Source organism: Apostichopus japonicus, chromosome 21 (assembly GCF_037975245.1).
Source record: "Apostichopus japonicus isolate 1M-3 chromosome 21, ASM3797524v1, whole genome shotgun sequence".
Lineage (NCBI taxonomy): Eukaryota > Metazoa > Echinodermata > Holothuroidea > Aspidochirotida > Stichopodidae > Apostichopus > Apostichopus japonicus.
In genome coordinates, this window is record NC_092581.1 from 12126437 (window position 1) to 12140579 (window position 14143).

Consider the following 14143-nt stretch of genomic DNA (forward strand, 5'->3'; position numbering starts at 1 on the left):
AGCAGAGTGAGCAATTTAAAGAGGTCATTGAACTGAGGCTAAATATAGGACTACAGGTATATATGTACCATATTTGCATCCTTGACGTGATTGGACATAATTATGCAAAGAATTTGCGGTTCATATGGCTATTCCAAAATTGGGAAAGATTAACCATTTGCACCACTGGATTTCATTATCATTGCAACATTTAAGTACTCGGAGACGGCTAGAACTTTATTATGTACATTGCCTGAAAGAAAGTTATAAAAACTTACCAATGCCTCTGGTTTCAATTCTAGATCTGTCAGCTCCACAGAACCTGGAAAAATAGGGAGAAAATAAGTGTAATTTTACAGAATACTACACTTGAGTAATTTGTGATCTTGGGTTAGCTAGATTGGTTGCTCAGTGATATAAGTACATGTACATTTACTACTGGTATCTTGGTGCTGTTTCGGTCTCATATGATACAGTGGCAATACAACCAAATAAGAGCTACAGTATAACTTTGTCGGCTAGAAGTCAATGTAGCGCACAGGGAAGATCCAGACGAAAAATGCACGATGCTGGCACTTTGGATGGTAGAATGAGAAGGGCATTGACCGTGGGAGCCAGTCATAGAGGGTGCGCAGTGTTAAAAGGTTACCAGTTCATTCTAGGCACGGTACGAGGTGTTAAGGTTGTGGGGAGACAGGTAAGCGAAGTAAATCTAGTATTATACAGCTTTCACAAATTTGCAATATTTTTTTAAGATACAGTATTCTCATGAGATCTGTAATCAGTGACAGCTGGACTTTTGATAAATTTCAACTTTCATATTGCGCACAGGAATATGTAGGAAATTGTTCTGCACATTTATACATTCAAACATATATACATTACATTTAGGTCTATGTGTGTTCCACCCACACAATTAATTGACCTTGCCGTTTTTAATAACATCCAATATAGAACAGCCTTGTAAAATATATGGATGTACATACATACACACATGCATACAAAGATTGATAGTACAATTGCCCCCGACACAGATAGGGAGATAAATTGATTTCGTCTAATTAAGGGACGAATGAGGAAGGCACTGAAATTCACCGCAGCAACACTCTATTGCATGTACCCGTTTGTACAAAAGATTCCATCAGAACCATATCGAATTAAAACTGATACAAATGATTTCACCCTGCGTTGTACACCTCAGGGGGTGAAGGTGATAAACTTCAGATATAATTTGTAACTGCCGCCAATTGACTTGTGCAATACGACTTGATAGTGCGAGTTTCTCGTCGTCACAGATTCAATACCACCACTTCGCCAGTACATGAAACCCATGATGCAAAAGTTCTATTGTACATAAACATGTTTTGTGATTCAAGCTTGAATGCATGTACATAATTGGAAATCTTTGGTGATGTTATTTTTAATGTAATCAATAAGAAGAAGAAGGATCTTCATCAATATAAATATTCCAGATAAAAGACTTGATGAGTGACCTGCACCAAGCACTTTTGCTATTTAACACTGTTTATACTGGAGGAGAAGTTTATCATTTCAAGTGTTGTATTTAAATGAACCATGATATCTGTGTATTTTTGGCTTGTTCTTCATTGGAAAATTGAGTTTTCCTGGGCTTGTCCATCCTTTGCACAAATGTTAGGATGCATGTGTACAGCAAATGCCTTCAAGTAACCAGAATACAGTGTGCAAAATTTGCTAGTAATCAGTCTTATGAAATTTGATGACAAAAATTCTTGCTCAAATTTCTGTACTGACAGACAGACAGACAGAAATAGAGATGCCAACAGACAGACAGACTGATGGATAGATGGATATGGATGGATGGATAGATAGTGAGGGTGTTGTGGTCAAGTGGTTAAGGCAGTGGACTTGTGATCCAAGGAATACAGGTAACAGGAGTCCTGGCCAGATCATTCGGTTGTGTCCTTGGGCAAGGCACTTTATCTCCATTGCCTCTCTTCACCCAGGTGTATAAATGGGGACTTGCGAGGTAACTTGTAAATATAGTTGCAAGCGCCGGTTTGTGGCTACACCCTATGGGAAGTCCCAGGGGGACATGTGGTTGTGGTGCACTGTGGTGCCCCGGGAGAAATTGATTGAATTGTGCACACTTTGGTGTGCAGGATTGACAAGTTACCAATGACCAGGGTTAAGTTGTAAAGTCATGTGCGAGGGTCTTGGCCCTGAACAAGACTGTAAACCTAAATAATAAGAGATAGATCAATAACTGGATATATTGATCGATGTGTGGTTGGACTGATGGATGGATAGATAGAACAAAAGTGACAAACACACACAGTAGCTTTGACTAATTAACATATAATTGATTGACATCTCTACATATAAAGCTAAAAGCAGACAGATCTTTGTTCCATTACTAACACAGATCCATATTGGAGACTGTTTCACATAAATCTTGGTGTTTATATCTGAAATTCTTCTTTCTGCAGTCCTAGTAAACTTTGACCACATACACCCTCCCCCCATTAGAAGACACGTTGCCGTTCTCAGTTTACCCAGCTACAGTATTATGGTCGATTTGTTTGTACCGTAACTTTGTGTCACACTAACCAGGCATTAGAAATACTTACACATAACTGGATATACAGTACCCTTCTGTTTAACATAAACACTGGATTTCTCTTAATCACTATGTTATTAGCAATTTAGTCCACACAAGACCATCTGGTACCCCACCTATTTATAGCAAACTTTGAGTTTAGGCTTGATATAAAAAATATGTTATCTTGTCCTATCGAGGTTAATGAACTTGACTAGCCAAGTCTCATTTCGGTTAGTGGAGTAAACATTCAACATTTGGAAATTCCCATGTTGATTTTGATCTGTGTTTTAATACTGTTTATTGATATGAAAAAGTGTCCTGACGATAAAATTACCAGGACTGAATCAAGTTCTTTGATATACCTACTGTACTGTACTGTTGAACCTTCATTTATGTGAAAACTCTATGCAAGTAGCTTAGTGTGATCAAGTACAATCTTATTTTGAGAAATACTCAGCAGGTTTCATGAAATTGCCAACCAAACTCTAAAAGCTGATTTAATGTGGCTGTTGCTTCATTGGAAATTAAATGTTTGTCTAATTTCATCGTTCATGATGTTGTAATTTCAGTGTTCAGACAAAAAAGGTATCAGATTTCCTCTCCAGGTTCATTTTCTTTGTAAGTTTTATATCCAAGGATATATTTAGCAAAAAGTTTGCATAGCAGGTTTTGCTATGATATCATATTTAGTTTCGTTCTACCGTGCTATTACAGACCTTGTCTTAAGTCGTTTTAAAGCTGCATACATGTGGAACCATGTGATCGAGAAAATACAGGAAACCTAAACAATACTTTCCATCATTGTGCATTAATCACAACAGTTTTCAGGTTTAAAGAATTTAATTTCTCATAAAATACTGAAGAAAATATATAAGTCAGTGCGTGTACATAGAAACTGCTACACATAAATCTGCATAATTTGTGTAGCAATTTGCCAAGTTTGCATAGCACTTCACTATGGGATACTGCATAAAGTATTTGCATTTTGACTACTGTAGCATGTCATTGTAAAAGTACAGTATGACGCAAACAAGCACAGCTGCCTTTTACTCAGCAACTTTTATGGCACAATATAATATATTTAGAACTCTAGCTAGCTCAACAGAACCACCCTTCCCTGGTTATAGAGATATTTAAGTAATAATTATCATGTGAAAAGCATTAACTATGTATACATTTCAATGAACATAATTACGTGAATATATCTAGGGTAGCTATTAAAAACGGGTACATTTACAAAGAGGTACTGTACGCAATGTACGTACACAGAGGTACCAGCAAAAGTCTTGCCTGTGAGTAACATGATCCATTAACTATAATCTTTAATATTTGCAATAAGTCTGTATACATTACATCTTCAAAAATATAAGAAGCTTGTCAATCAACTTTCATCAAACTTGCAGGTATACATATCGGTAGGGAAGCTGAAAACTAGAGTGAACTTTAAGGGGAAAAAAATAAGAGTATTTGGTGTGGTTTGCAATGATGTTGGCGTGGGTTCATGAGGCCATGTAGGGTAGCCGGTGGGGGTCATAAGGAAAAAGCCCAGCTGTGCCATTGTGAAGCTTTGCAGTTTCCATCATTTCTATATCAACTCCTTGAAATCAACAGAGTTTGGTAGAAAATAAGCATATAATAATAGTCTGTAAAAGTGACAAAGTTGCATATCTTCCTGTCTATTTTGGGCACATATTTCATGGCAAATTTCATGTGGGTGCAATAATAATAATAACATTGACATTTGATATCTAACGCAATTTCCATGAAAAATGTTCAACTGCGCTTTTCAAAAAATGTAATAGTAGGTCTAGACTAATAATGAAAATAATCATAAAAGTTTACCCATAGACTTCTTTAAACATAGAGGTTTTTAACTTAGCTTTAAAATGACTTAACAGAAGTGGACTGTCTGCAACACAACATTTGTGGAGGAGGGGGATGGGGGGATTTAAATTCAGGCTAGCAGTTGTTACAACTGACTTTTATTCATCTCATGTTTTCCTGGCTGTTACATTTAAGTGTTGATTGTGTCGATATATAAGACTGAAGCATACACACTTGACAGTGTACACTAAATACTTAAAAGGATAGTTAAAAACATACTGTAGTTAATATGTTTGATATATCTAAGAGGAAAATATAAGCATTCTGGTGAAATTTGCATACAAAATTCTACGTTTTGTTTTCGAGATATTGACAGCAGAAGTTGTCACCTCCTGTACCAAAAGTGAACTTGAAGCAAACAGGTGTGCACGATGTCATCGATGCACACTGACAAATAAATGTTTTGTTTTTCTTTGACATTTGCATGTAATTTTCTACTCCAAAAATTTGATGTATCCACATTGTACCTTTGTCACAGGCAGATCTGTATGTCAAAAACTTCACATCCACTTTCGGCAAACGATCAACCCTCTCCAATCACGAGTAAAAAAAAACACAGATTGAAAAAATAAAGCAATATAGAACATAGTTTGATCAGTGTTCATCTATGACATCACACCTGTTTGGTTCAAGTCCACTTACTGTAGGGTAGAAAATGCAAGACCTTCAACTGAGAATATCTCAGAAGCAGTACATATATGATTTTAATGCAAGTATTTGTGAGAATGCTTGGATTTTGTTCCTCTTAAACATGTCAACAACAAACAAAAAATTCTCTGGAGTATCCTTGTTGTTCCTTGTTATGGTTTTGTACATGTTTTACAAACATATATAACATGGTAAAGGACACTGAAGACCGCAATGTCTTTTGACCTTAATTAAGTTTACCATTCATTCAGAAGATCAACAGAGAGATATGTACATGCATATGTACAGTTTAAGGTCATGTCAAATTATGAATACACAGCTGAACATGCAATTAGCTTTGAGGTTGAGTTATCACATTTATATTTCTCCATAAATTAAGCAGATTCTAAAAGCATTCATCATAGAGGAGATTTACTAGATGTTTGGGTATTTGTGGATGGAGGTGGGGCGGATAGGGGAGGTGGGTGGCGGATAGGTGACCAAAATGCCACATAAAATATCTTTTATTTTTGGAAAATTATGGAATATATACCTGGTATTATAAATATGTCCATCGTACTTTGGGGTGTCAGAGAGATTGCGGTTGGCATCGAGTGGGGTTGGGGACATAATACATAAGTATCTCAGATCTTTTAAGACTACGCTTCCTTCAAACTTTACAACTGATTTTTATGTACAGTAGGCCAATTCTGAAGTGGAAAAAGGATTGAGCAGCTGGAAGAGGGGAGGGGTGGGGAGAAGGGGGATAGAAATTCCTTCCCCTCCTATTTTTCTTTCATGTGAATTACACTTTCCAGTTGCAAAATCTAGTCTAGCTGGATACAGTCCGGCCAGAAATCCTTTCCACAAAAAAAAAAAAGAAAAAAAAAAGGTCCTGTGGATGCATCCATACAAGAAAATGAATCTGAGACAATCACATTTCATAACTGATCTATAAAATGCCTTCGTGCAATATATACCAGCTTGAAAGTCACACAAGTATACACACATGTATACACACACATTGAGAGAATAATCTTTGGTTTACTTTACTGTAAAGGACAAAATTGGCAGCTGCTTTCAAGTTTATAATCAAATTAGATCTTCTTTTTTTCTCGATGTAAAAGAAATTCATAATTTAAGGTTACCGATATAGAAACAATGAGTCTTCCCTGCCAACTCATTATCCTGCTGCATATTTCTCTGGAAGCCTCAAAAATCAATACAGTGGCCTGCTGGTTTTAAACTCATCCATAGATGATGTACATCATATTTGCCATACAGTACTGTATATACTTGCCATACACTTTACACTGGCCATACAGTAGTACAGTACAGTAGGTCGTCAGAAGAACCTAGATGCACAGTAACTTCATTTACCTTCAGCTTGATAAAGAGTGATTTCATACTTGACAGGTCAATGGAAATAATGCTGTTTGGATTACTATATATATATGCATAGTCTAGCTTGTGACGTAGAAAATATCTTGATGGAAGAAATATAGTTTAAGTGCACACAGAAGGGGAAACTTGTACAGTACACTAGTGCATCCCATACATCTCGTATCCCATATATATCCATACATATCCATACATATTCCTATATATCCATACGATCAAGGGCGGCGGAACCGGGGGGGGCACAGGGGGCACGTGCCCCCCCACTTTTCCTCAGGTTAAAAATGTGCCCTTTTTCTACATAAAAATTTCTAAATAAATAAAGAGTTTACAAAGCGAAACCGACGTCGAATGAAATATTTCGGGAAGTTTTAAATGTTTACTACCACAGGCGTAGGAGCCCAATTTGATTTGGGGGGGGGGGGCTGTAACGACTTGCCCGAAAAGTATTACCAAAATTTTTCGCGCGCGTCCAACATGTTAATGTGCACATCATATAGGCATGCGTTGGTTATTACATCGCATGCCAATAACATACAATCATTTGCCGTGTTATAACCCTTCCAAATTGGTTAGAATTATTGGGAAAGTCGTTTCAATAATAATGATCATAATAATATCAGTTTAACCATTCAAAAACACATAGAAAATTATTTTTCTTTCAGTATTTTGACATATTTCATTTGCTTTCATGCATGTATCGATCGCGTGTGCAGGGACTTGGACTTTATAATGATTTTCCAATTTCCCAATTTGCACATTAGATATTGCAGTGCTAGTATGCATTGTTTACTTGAGGGGGGGGGGGTGGCATTGATGGAGTGATGTGTATACGCAAATAAGATAATACAATAAGAGTTATAAAGGGTACTAAATATCAGGCTGCATCAGTCCAATCGAATTTCTGCAAAGTGCCCTCCGACGTTGGTGCCCCCCCAGATTAAAAGTGCTTCCGCCGCCGTTGCATACGATATGATATCCATACATATCCCTATATATCCCGTACTGTAGGTATATTGTAAAGATATAACATTTTCTATATCTTGCATTGGGTTGTAAACTTTTGTGCAACAAAATGACCTAGCATGTACAGTATGCACCTGCATATTCAGACATATTAAATCCCAAAGGTTACTACTGGTTTGGGAATTTATGAGTGACGATATCTATCTGATAATCTCCAACATGTACATGTTCTAACCCATCTACCTACACTATGTGACTGAAATTCATGTGACTATAATGTAACTGAAACACAAATGTGACTGATAAACACCAAACAAAGAGGTGGACCGCTATAGCAAGAAAAACACGGATCCAAAACATAACGAAAAAGACCTGCAAATTTCTTCTACTTCTACACACTTTTGGCAGAAGAATGAGAAAGGAAGGGTTTCCGCAGGAATAGACCGGGTCATAGTGGGACGTACAGTGTTACATGGTTACCTGTTTCCATGGCAGCAAGAGGTTGCTAAGGGTTTTGAGGAGACAGGTAAGTGAGGACACAAAGTAAACACACCTAGTTAACTTAGTACATGAGTGTTTCAAAAGTATGGCTGTGGCCATAATGGACAGCTTCAATACAAATTGTTAAATCAAACAATAAAATGGATGCCTCTAATTCAACTGTTCCTGTTGCAATTTTGGTGTCCAACTATTTGTAACAAACTTAATATTTTTTAGCTGTACCTTTGATAAATCCAGTTTTATCTAGTTTATACCACAAAAAAAAAAAAAGTAGAAAAAAGGAAAGAAAGATTATCTGATGTGTAATATGATGATCTTGCAAATTCTTTAATTTGCATGTGGAATTTTGTTCCGAAACAAAGGAAACGTTTTTTTTCAACAGAACGGTGTAGAACCACAGGTTGTCTTTAGTTACCAACAAAAATTCAACTGCGAACTGTCGACTGCAGAAACGAAGGCCACAGGAATAATTCTCTAAAATTATGTAGTCATATTTTGTGACTATAATCTGACAGCCCTTTTCAATTCTTTGTTTTTTTAGCTGTTCTTTTTTGTAAAGATATGATGATATTAACAAGAGAAAGAATAGTGTGAAATGTTGCTTACACCTACATGGCTGCATGAACTCATTGATATGCACCAGGCAGCAGCTGAGATGACATTAGGAACCTGTGAATATGTGATGACTACTGTACTTACTTTATAACAACTCTTTGGATATAATCCCTTCATGGAACTTCCCAGAAGTCCCAGGGGCATCAAATGCTATTGAAGCCACCTACTGTAGACATATGGGTTTTTTATTATTTATTTCTGTGTCAATTTTCCTATATTTTTTTTACTTAAAATTATAATTTTTTTGGCCATATTCTCACCAGCGGCTACTTCTCATCAAATGAAGGTGGGGGATGATTCGAAAGCGAGGTCGCTCTCATAATTTCAGTTTCCTTTATTCCAGTATAAATAGCATAAAATATAATTTATAAAATATAGGATTATAAAAAGTTATGATACATAACAATAAAATAACATAAATAAGAAAAGTGATTAAAGGGGCAATCATAAAAGGGGGCATAAATGACATTACTGTTCTATGTAGCTCACTGTACAATCTGGAGAGAAATGCTGACAAATTGAGCTTAGAATCTCATAGGCATATTGTCCCCCCACCAATGTTTAGTAGAGATTTTAAGTCCTGACTCCATTCAATCTTTTAATAGTTTATTGCCAGGCCTCAAACTTCTCCGCAGACCAGCAGTGTCAGTATTTGTGAAAACTGCAGAGCAAAAATAGACTGTAAAGGCATTGAAGACTCGCCCCAAACCGCTTGCCGCACTCTGAAAATGTTAACTTTCCGTTGCTTGAAAATGACATTTTCTTCTTCTCGCTACAAAATGCAGACAGTAATGAAACGTGATACCTTGTTATCTTTTATCTAGACCTGAGATGTCCACGCTGTTATGTACACTGTGTTGTGGGTATTGACCGCAGCTGTATGTACTGACTGTACACTAGTGTCTAATTACGGACGGTAGCAAGCTGTGTGTGTATTTTCTGGGACCGATGGTGGTGCCAAAACTTCTGTTACAGCTTATTCGAAACTATAGGTCAGATTACCCGTATGAGACATTTTTTTGTGTGCGAGTCTTCACACCCTTTAAGACCCTATGCAGCCTGACTGCAGCCTCCTCAGCATGCTACTATTAACACAGAGACTAGAACTGATATATAATGTCGCTGTAATTCAAGGAAAATGCAAGTGGGAACTTGATTTTTAGCGAGTAGATTTTTAGGCACTTGCACTCTTTAGCAAGTGGCTTACATTTCAAAATTTTAAGACTGATTGCTAAAGCTCTTTTTTGCAAAAACATTCAAAATTTATGACATTTTTTTTTCCATTTATAATTTTTAAATTGCATGAAGCTGACTGTAGTCGGCTGACCATAAAATTGAACTTATTCGTTTTATATATAAATATATAAGGGTTGTTACTACTTAATTTTTTATTACAAGTTACAAAGTCAGATATTGATACAAAACCAACTCATAAATTCAGATAATATATATGAATTATGCAATAATTCACTTAAAACACCACCAGATGCAAGTACCAGCTGTGAGGTAACAACATTTGTAAGCAGTTTGGATAGATTTATGTATTTGTATTTTAGATCCTCCCACAAGCAGGAACTCACAAAGAAGCCATCATTGGCTTATCAAAGCCGCAAGCTGACCAAGGTCAGACTCTTAGATTCATATTTAACGTCCATGATTACGAATTGTCAAGTGTCAACAACTCTGTAACTGGACGACATACATTAATCTTGGAGTGACTCGAACCGGGGACCTTATGATTGAAAGGCACCAGCGTTAACCACTGAGCTAACACTCTAGTGATTATGATGTATTGCATGCAGTCATATATGTTGACGGCATGGAGACAGGTAAGAGAGGGATGAAATACTTTATTTTCTTTGTGAGGCTAAACACTCAGAGAACTGAGAAACTGTTTGACTATTATGCTGAGGGACTTTGGATCTCCATGGTTACCTAATTATGATTGCGAATGATCATTGTTATAAGTTGCCAACTTCCATTCAGCTTTAAACAGCTATCATAAACATGGTCTTTCAAAATGAAGTTCTTCATTTCCAGTGCATGTAAGTGTACATCTTTCTGTATAATTAAGTACAATACCTTTTGTATTAAAATCCCATGCAACACAGCTTGACAGTTTGAGACTCAAGTAACCAAATTTCAAAATACAATATTTGCCAAAAAATTGTCTCCTTGTGTCATGGTGGATACAATTATTTGCACTGCACAATCTGCTAATCTTTTCACAGTGTCTTGATCAGCATAGTGCATACAGAGCTGCAGCTGTTTGTTACATGTAATGTATGCATAATTTATACAGGAGTCTACTACATATAAACAAGTGATTGACATGTAATCTCTCTCCCAGATAAATATCTGAATAACTGGATCACATATAAAGTAGCTGGAGGCGATACTTGTGTCAGTAATAATGGAATCAATGAACTTAATATATTACACACAAACTGTCTTATAAAGGCTATATATAGCTTTGAGCTACATGGAGGAGGAATTTGTGTAAAGAAATATAGTCTGGTGAGATGGATATAAGATGGAACATTGAAGGAATCAAAGAAAGAAGGAGACAGTGAACCGGGGGGGGGGGGGGGGGGGGGAGGGTACCAAAGTAAAATACAAAGATAATGTCATCTTGCTTTTTTTGAAGTACAGTAGAATACCACTCATGTTACTAATGTAGGATTAAATTAGGAGGCATCGTTCTACATATATGTGCCTAGCTTCAAGCTAATAGCTTAGTCATCACTGGATGTGCACTATTAACCACATAGCTGTATGCTATGCATGTTTCAGCTACTGTACACATAATGTGTGGCCATACTGTATGTGAGTTCATCAATGCATGTATATACTGTATATGCGGGTGGTATAAATGTCCATGCACATATTATGAATTTGGAATATTTTGATATATTATTTCTTCAATATTTTTGTAGAAAATATGACTTCACTTAAATAAAAAATTTGTCCTTAAATTACAGAAATGCTTGTCAGATGTAGATTAGCCGATGTAATGTCATAAAGTAATGTTTTGTTTTATAGATGGTAGTCTAACCTCATGGGTGACCAGACGTCCCAGATTTCTCGAGACAGTCTCTCGAGTTTGTGGTGCTGTACCTGGATTCAAAGTGTCCCCAGAAATATCCCCGGATATTTTTAACTTTCCCGTGAAATATCTCAGAATTTGTGAAATAAGCCTCGAGTAATTTCAATTTACCTGTTTGGCCTTCAGCTGGTAGAAACAGTTTGAATTTAGTGGTGATTTCTAACAACTACAGGAGTAAGTTCATTCATGACTGCCAGATTAATGGAATTCAGTCAACCCAGCATAATCTAATAATATCGTAGCATATAATATTCATATGGAAAAGATTTCTTTGGACTTATAATATAATAGTAAGACTTCGAATAAGGCCCAATTATAGTCAACTTTGTTTTTAAATACCTGGATTTTCAAGCTTCAACTTGGCCAAAATAATATATACCTTTTTTTTAAATTTTTTTTAGTCAACTTTGTTTTTAAATACCTGGATTTTCAAGCTTCAACTTGGCCAAAATAATATATACCTTTTTCTTTAATTTTTTTTAGTCAACTTTGTTTTTAAATACCTGGATTTTCAAGCTTCAACTTGGCCAAAATAATATATACCTTTTTTTTGAGAGAGAGAGAATAACCATGTTTTTGGCCATCATCCTTCAAACATAGAACTACAAAAACAGAATGTGAGAAGCAAAATCTAGCTGGCTATAAAATATATTCCCATTTGCATTTTCCTTGGATTAATACAAAAGTTATTTTAATTTGCACTGTCAGAAGATTGCCATTACATGAAACCTGACTTTCGAGGCCTGAATTTTGAGCCTTGAAAAAACACCAAGAGTGTAGATACAGCACAATAAGTAACCCTTGATGTCAAACATGAGGCCCTCAACGTCAACTTCTACCCACAAATTCCTGTAAAAAACATGTTGTCACCTTATTCTATACAGGTATAAATTACAGCTGTCAGAGGGTGGTCATGTTTACGCTGACATGGGTATATTACATACCACTTACTAGAACATCCTGAAGTGACAATATCCTATTCTGTTACCATGGAAACTTGAAAAGGCCTGCAATAATAATATACTGTTTATTCATCTCAACCAACCTACAAACTCCTCTTGTGTCTCATTCCATTATATATTTACTCTAAATACACAGACTACTCTCTTGGTCTCCACCCCTCACCCCCCTCCCCCCTCCCCCCTCCCCCAAGGTCTCCCTGTTTTTTTATGTATGGGATAACCCAATCACACCTGAAGTACAGTACTGTACTGTGTGTATACTTAGGGAGTACTACACAATCACATACAAAGTTGCCTTTCTAATCTTACATATATGGCAACCACCAGGAATAAATGCATGAGACAGTCAGATTTTCGAGATCCCCAGCGAGAAGTTTGTGGTTTAATTTGGAGATATCATATCAGCCGCCGCGGCAAGCACTGACGTCAAGACATGCCGCCCGATTCTCTGAAAAGTAATGACACAGCTGACTGGATCAACTGTCATAATAATCTGCATTCAAGATTAAAACAACTAGCTCACTCGCAATGTCTCATGACAAGGAATATGAATGAAACAGAAGGAGAACACATTGGTTGTAACATTTATGTTACTCAAAACAATTCAAAACGAATGTTGTGATTTAATACATTAAACATTTCCTTGACAACGGCACTTCAAAGTGCTGCTTGTTTATCTCTGAGAAGAATCTAATTTACTAGCTTTAAATTAATGTCAGTTGTTTATGTATTTTACTTTGCTTCTTGTTCATATATACATACATTTACATATATAGATGTATACACACACACAAGCATGCACATACATATACGCCTACATATATACATGTATATAGTACAAGCATGCATACATACATGCATAAAGTAACCTTTTCGCAGACTGCAACAAATCCTTTATGACAATGACATAGCTGAGATGGATTTATTTCTTGGTTTATCATCTACTCTGATACATCTAACACTGATAATAATGTGAAATATTTCTCACAGTTTGTACCCATGCCAATGACAATTTGGCCAACAGGGACACAATTGTGCATTCTAAGTACTAAACACAAATCCATCTCAACACACTTTCAATTGCATTTGATGCAAAAGTAAATCACAACCTCTATCCCCTCCTCCCCCCCCCCCCTCACCTCCCCAGCCTTCCCAAAAGAATCAAAATAGCAGTCAGATACAAATTCATAGAGCTGCATCAGAAACATACTGTACCAGTAGTTCTGTGTTAAGGATATTATGTATGCAAAAATAAGCTCGAAGAGCAACATACCCAGGACAGACTATCTATCTCCAGGGTTGTAATTATACAGAGCAAGTCATGCATGATGAGATATAGGTACTTATCACTGTAATAAACTGAAACTTAATAACAGAATTTAATGAGGATGGAAAGCCAAATTTAACCGAACATATTTGTTGATAATTTTTGTTATGTGTTAAAATTGATGGTATCAATTTAAGCTGCTTTTGTTTATAAAAACTTGGAACGAAAAAAAAATGTGTGGTTTTACAATCTGAAAT

The 14143-nt window shown here is 36.3% G+C and overlaps 1 protein-coding gene across 6 annotated transcripts in view; it reads right to left on the reverse strand.

Moving 5' to 3' along the window:
• LOC139962973 (intermembrane lipid transfer protein VPS13A-like) overlaps nucleotides 1-14143 on the reverse strand; it is a 115778-nt gene that overhangs the window by 82245 nt on the left and 19390 nt on the right. For all 6 annotated transcript variants that reach the window (XM_071963403.1, XM_071963404.1, XM_071963398.1 and 3 more), the window contains one exon: nucleotides 258-301. In XM_071963403.1, coding sequence (XP_071819504.1) covers nucleotides 258-301 — 44 coding nt within the window. The remainder of the gene's footprint in view (nucleotides 1-257; nucleotides 302-14143) is intronic.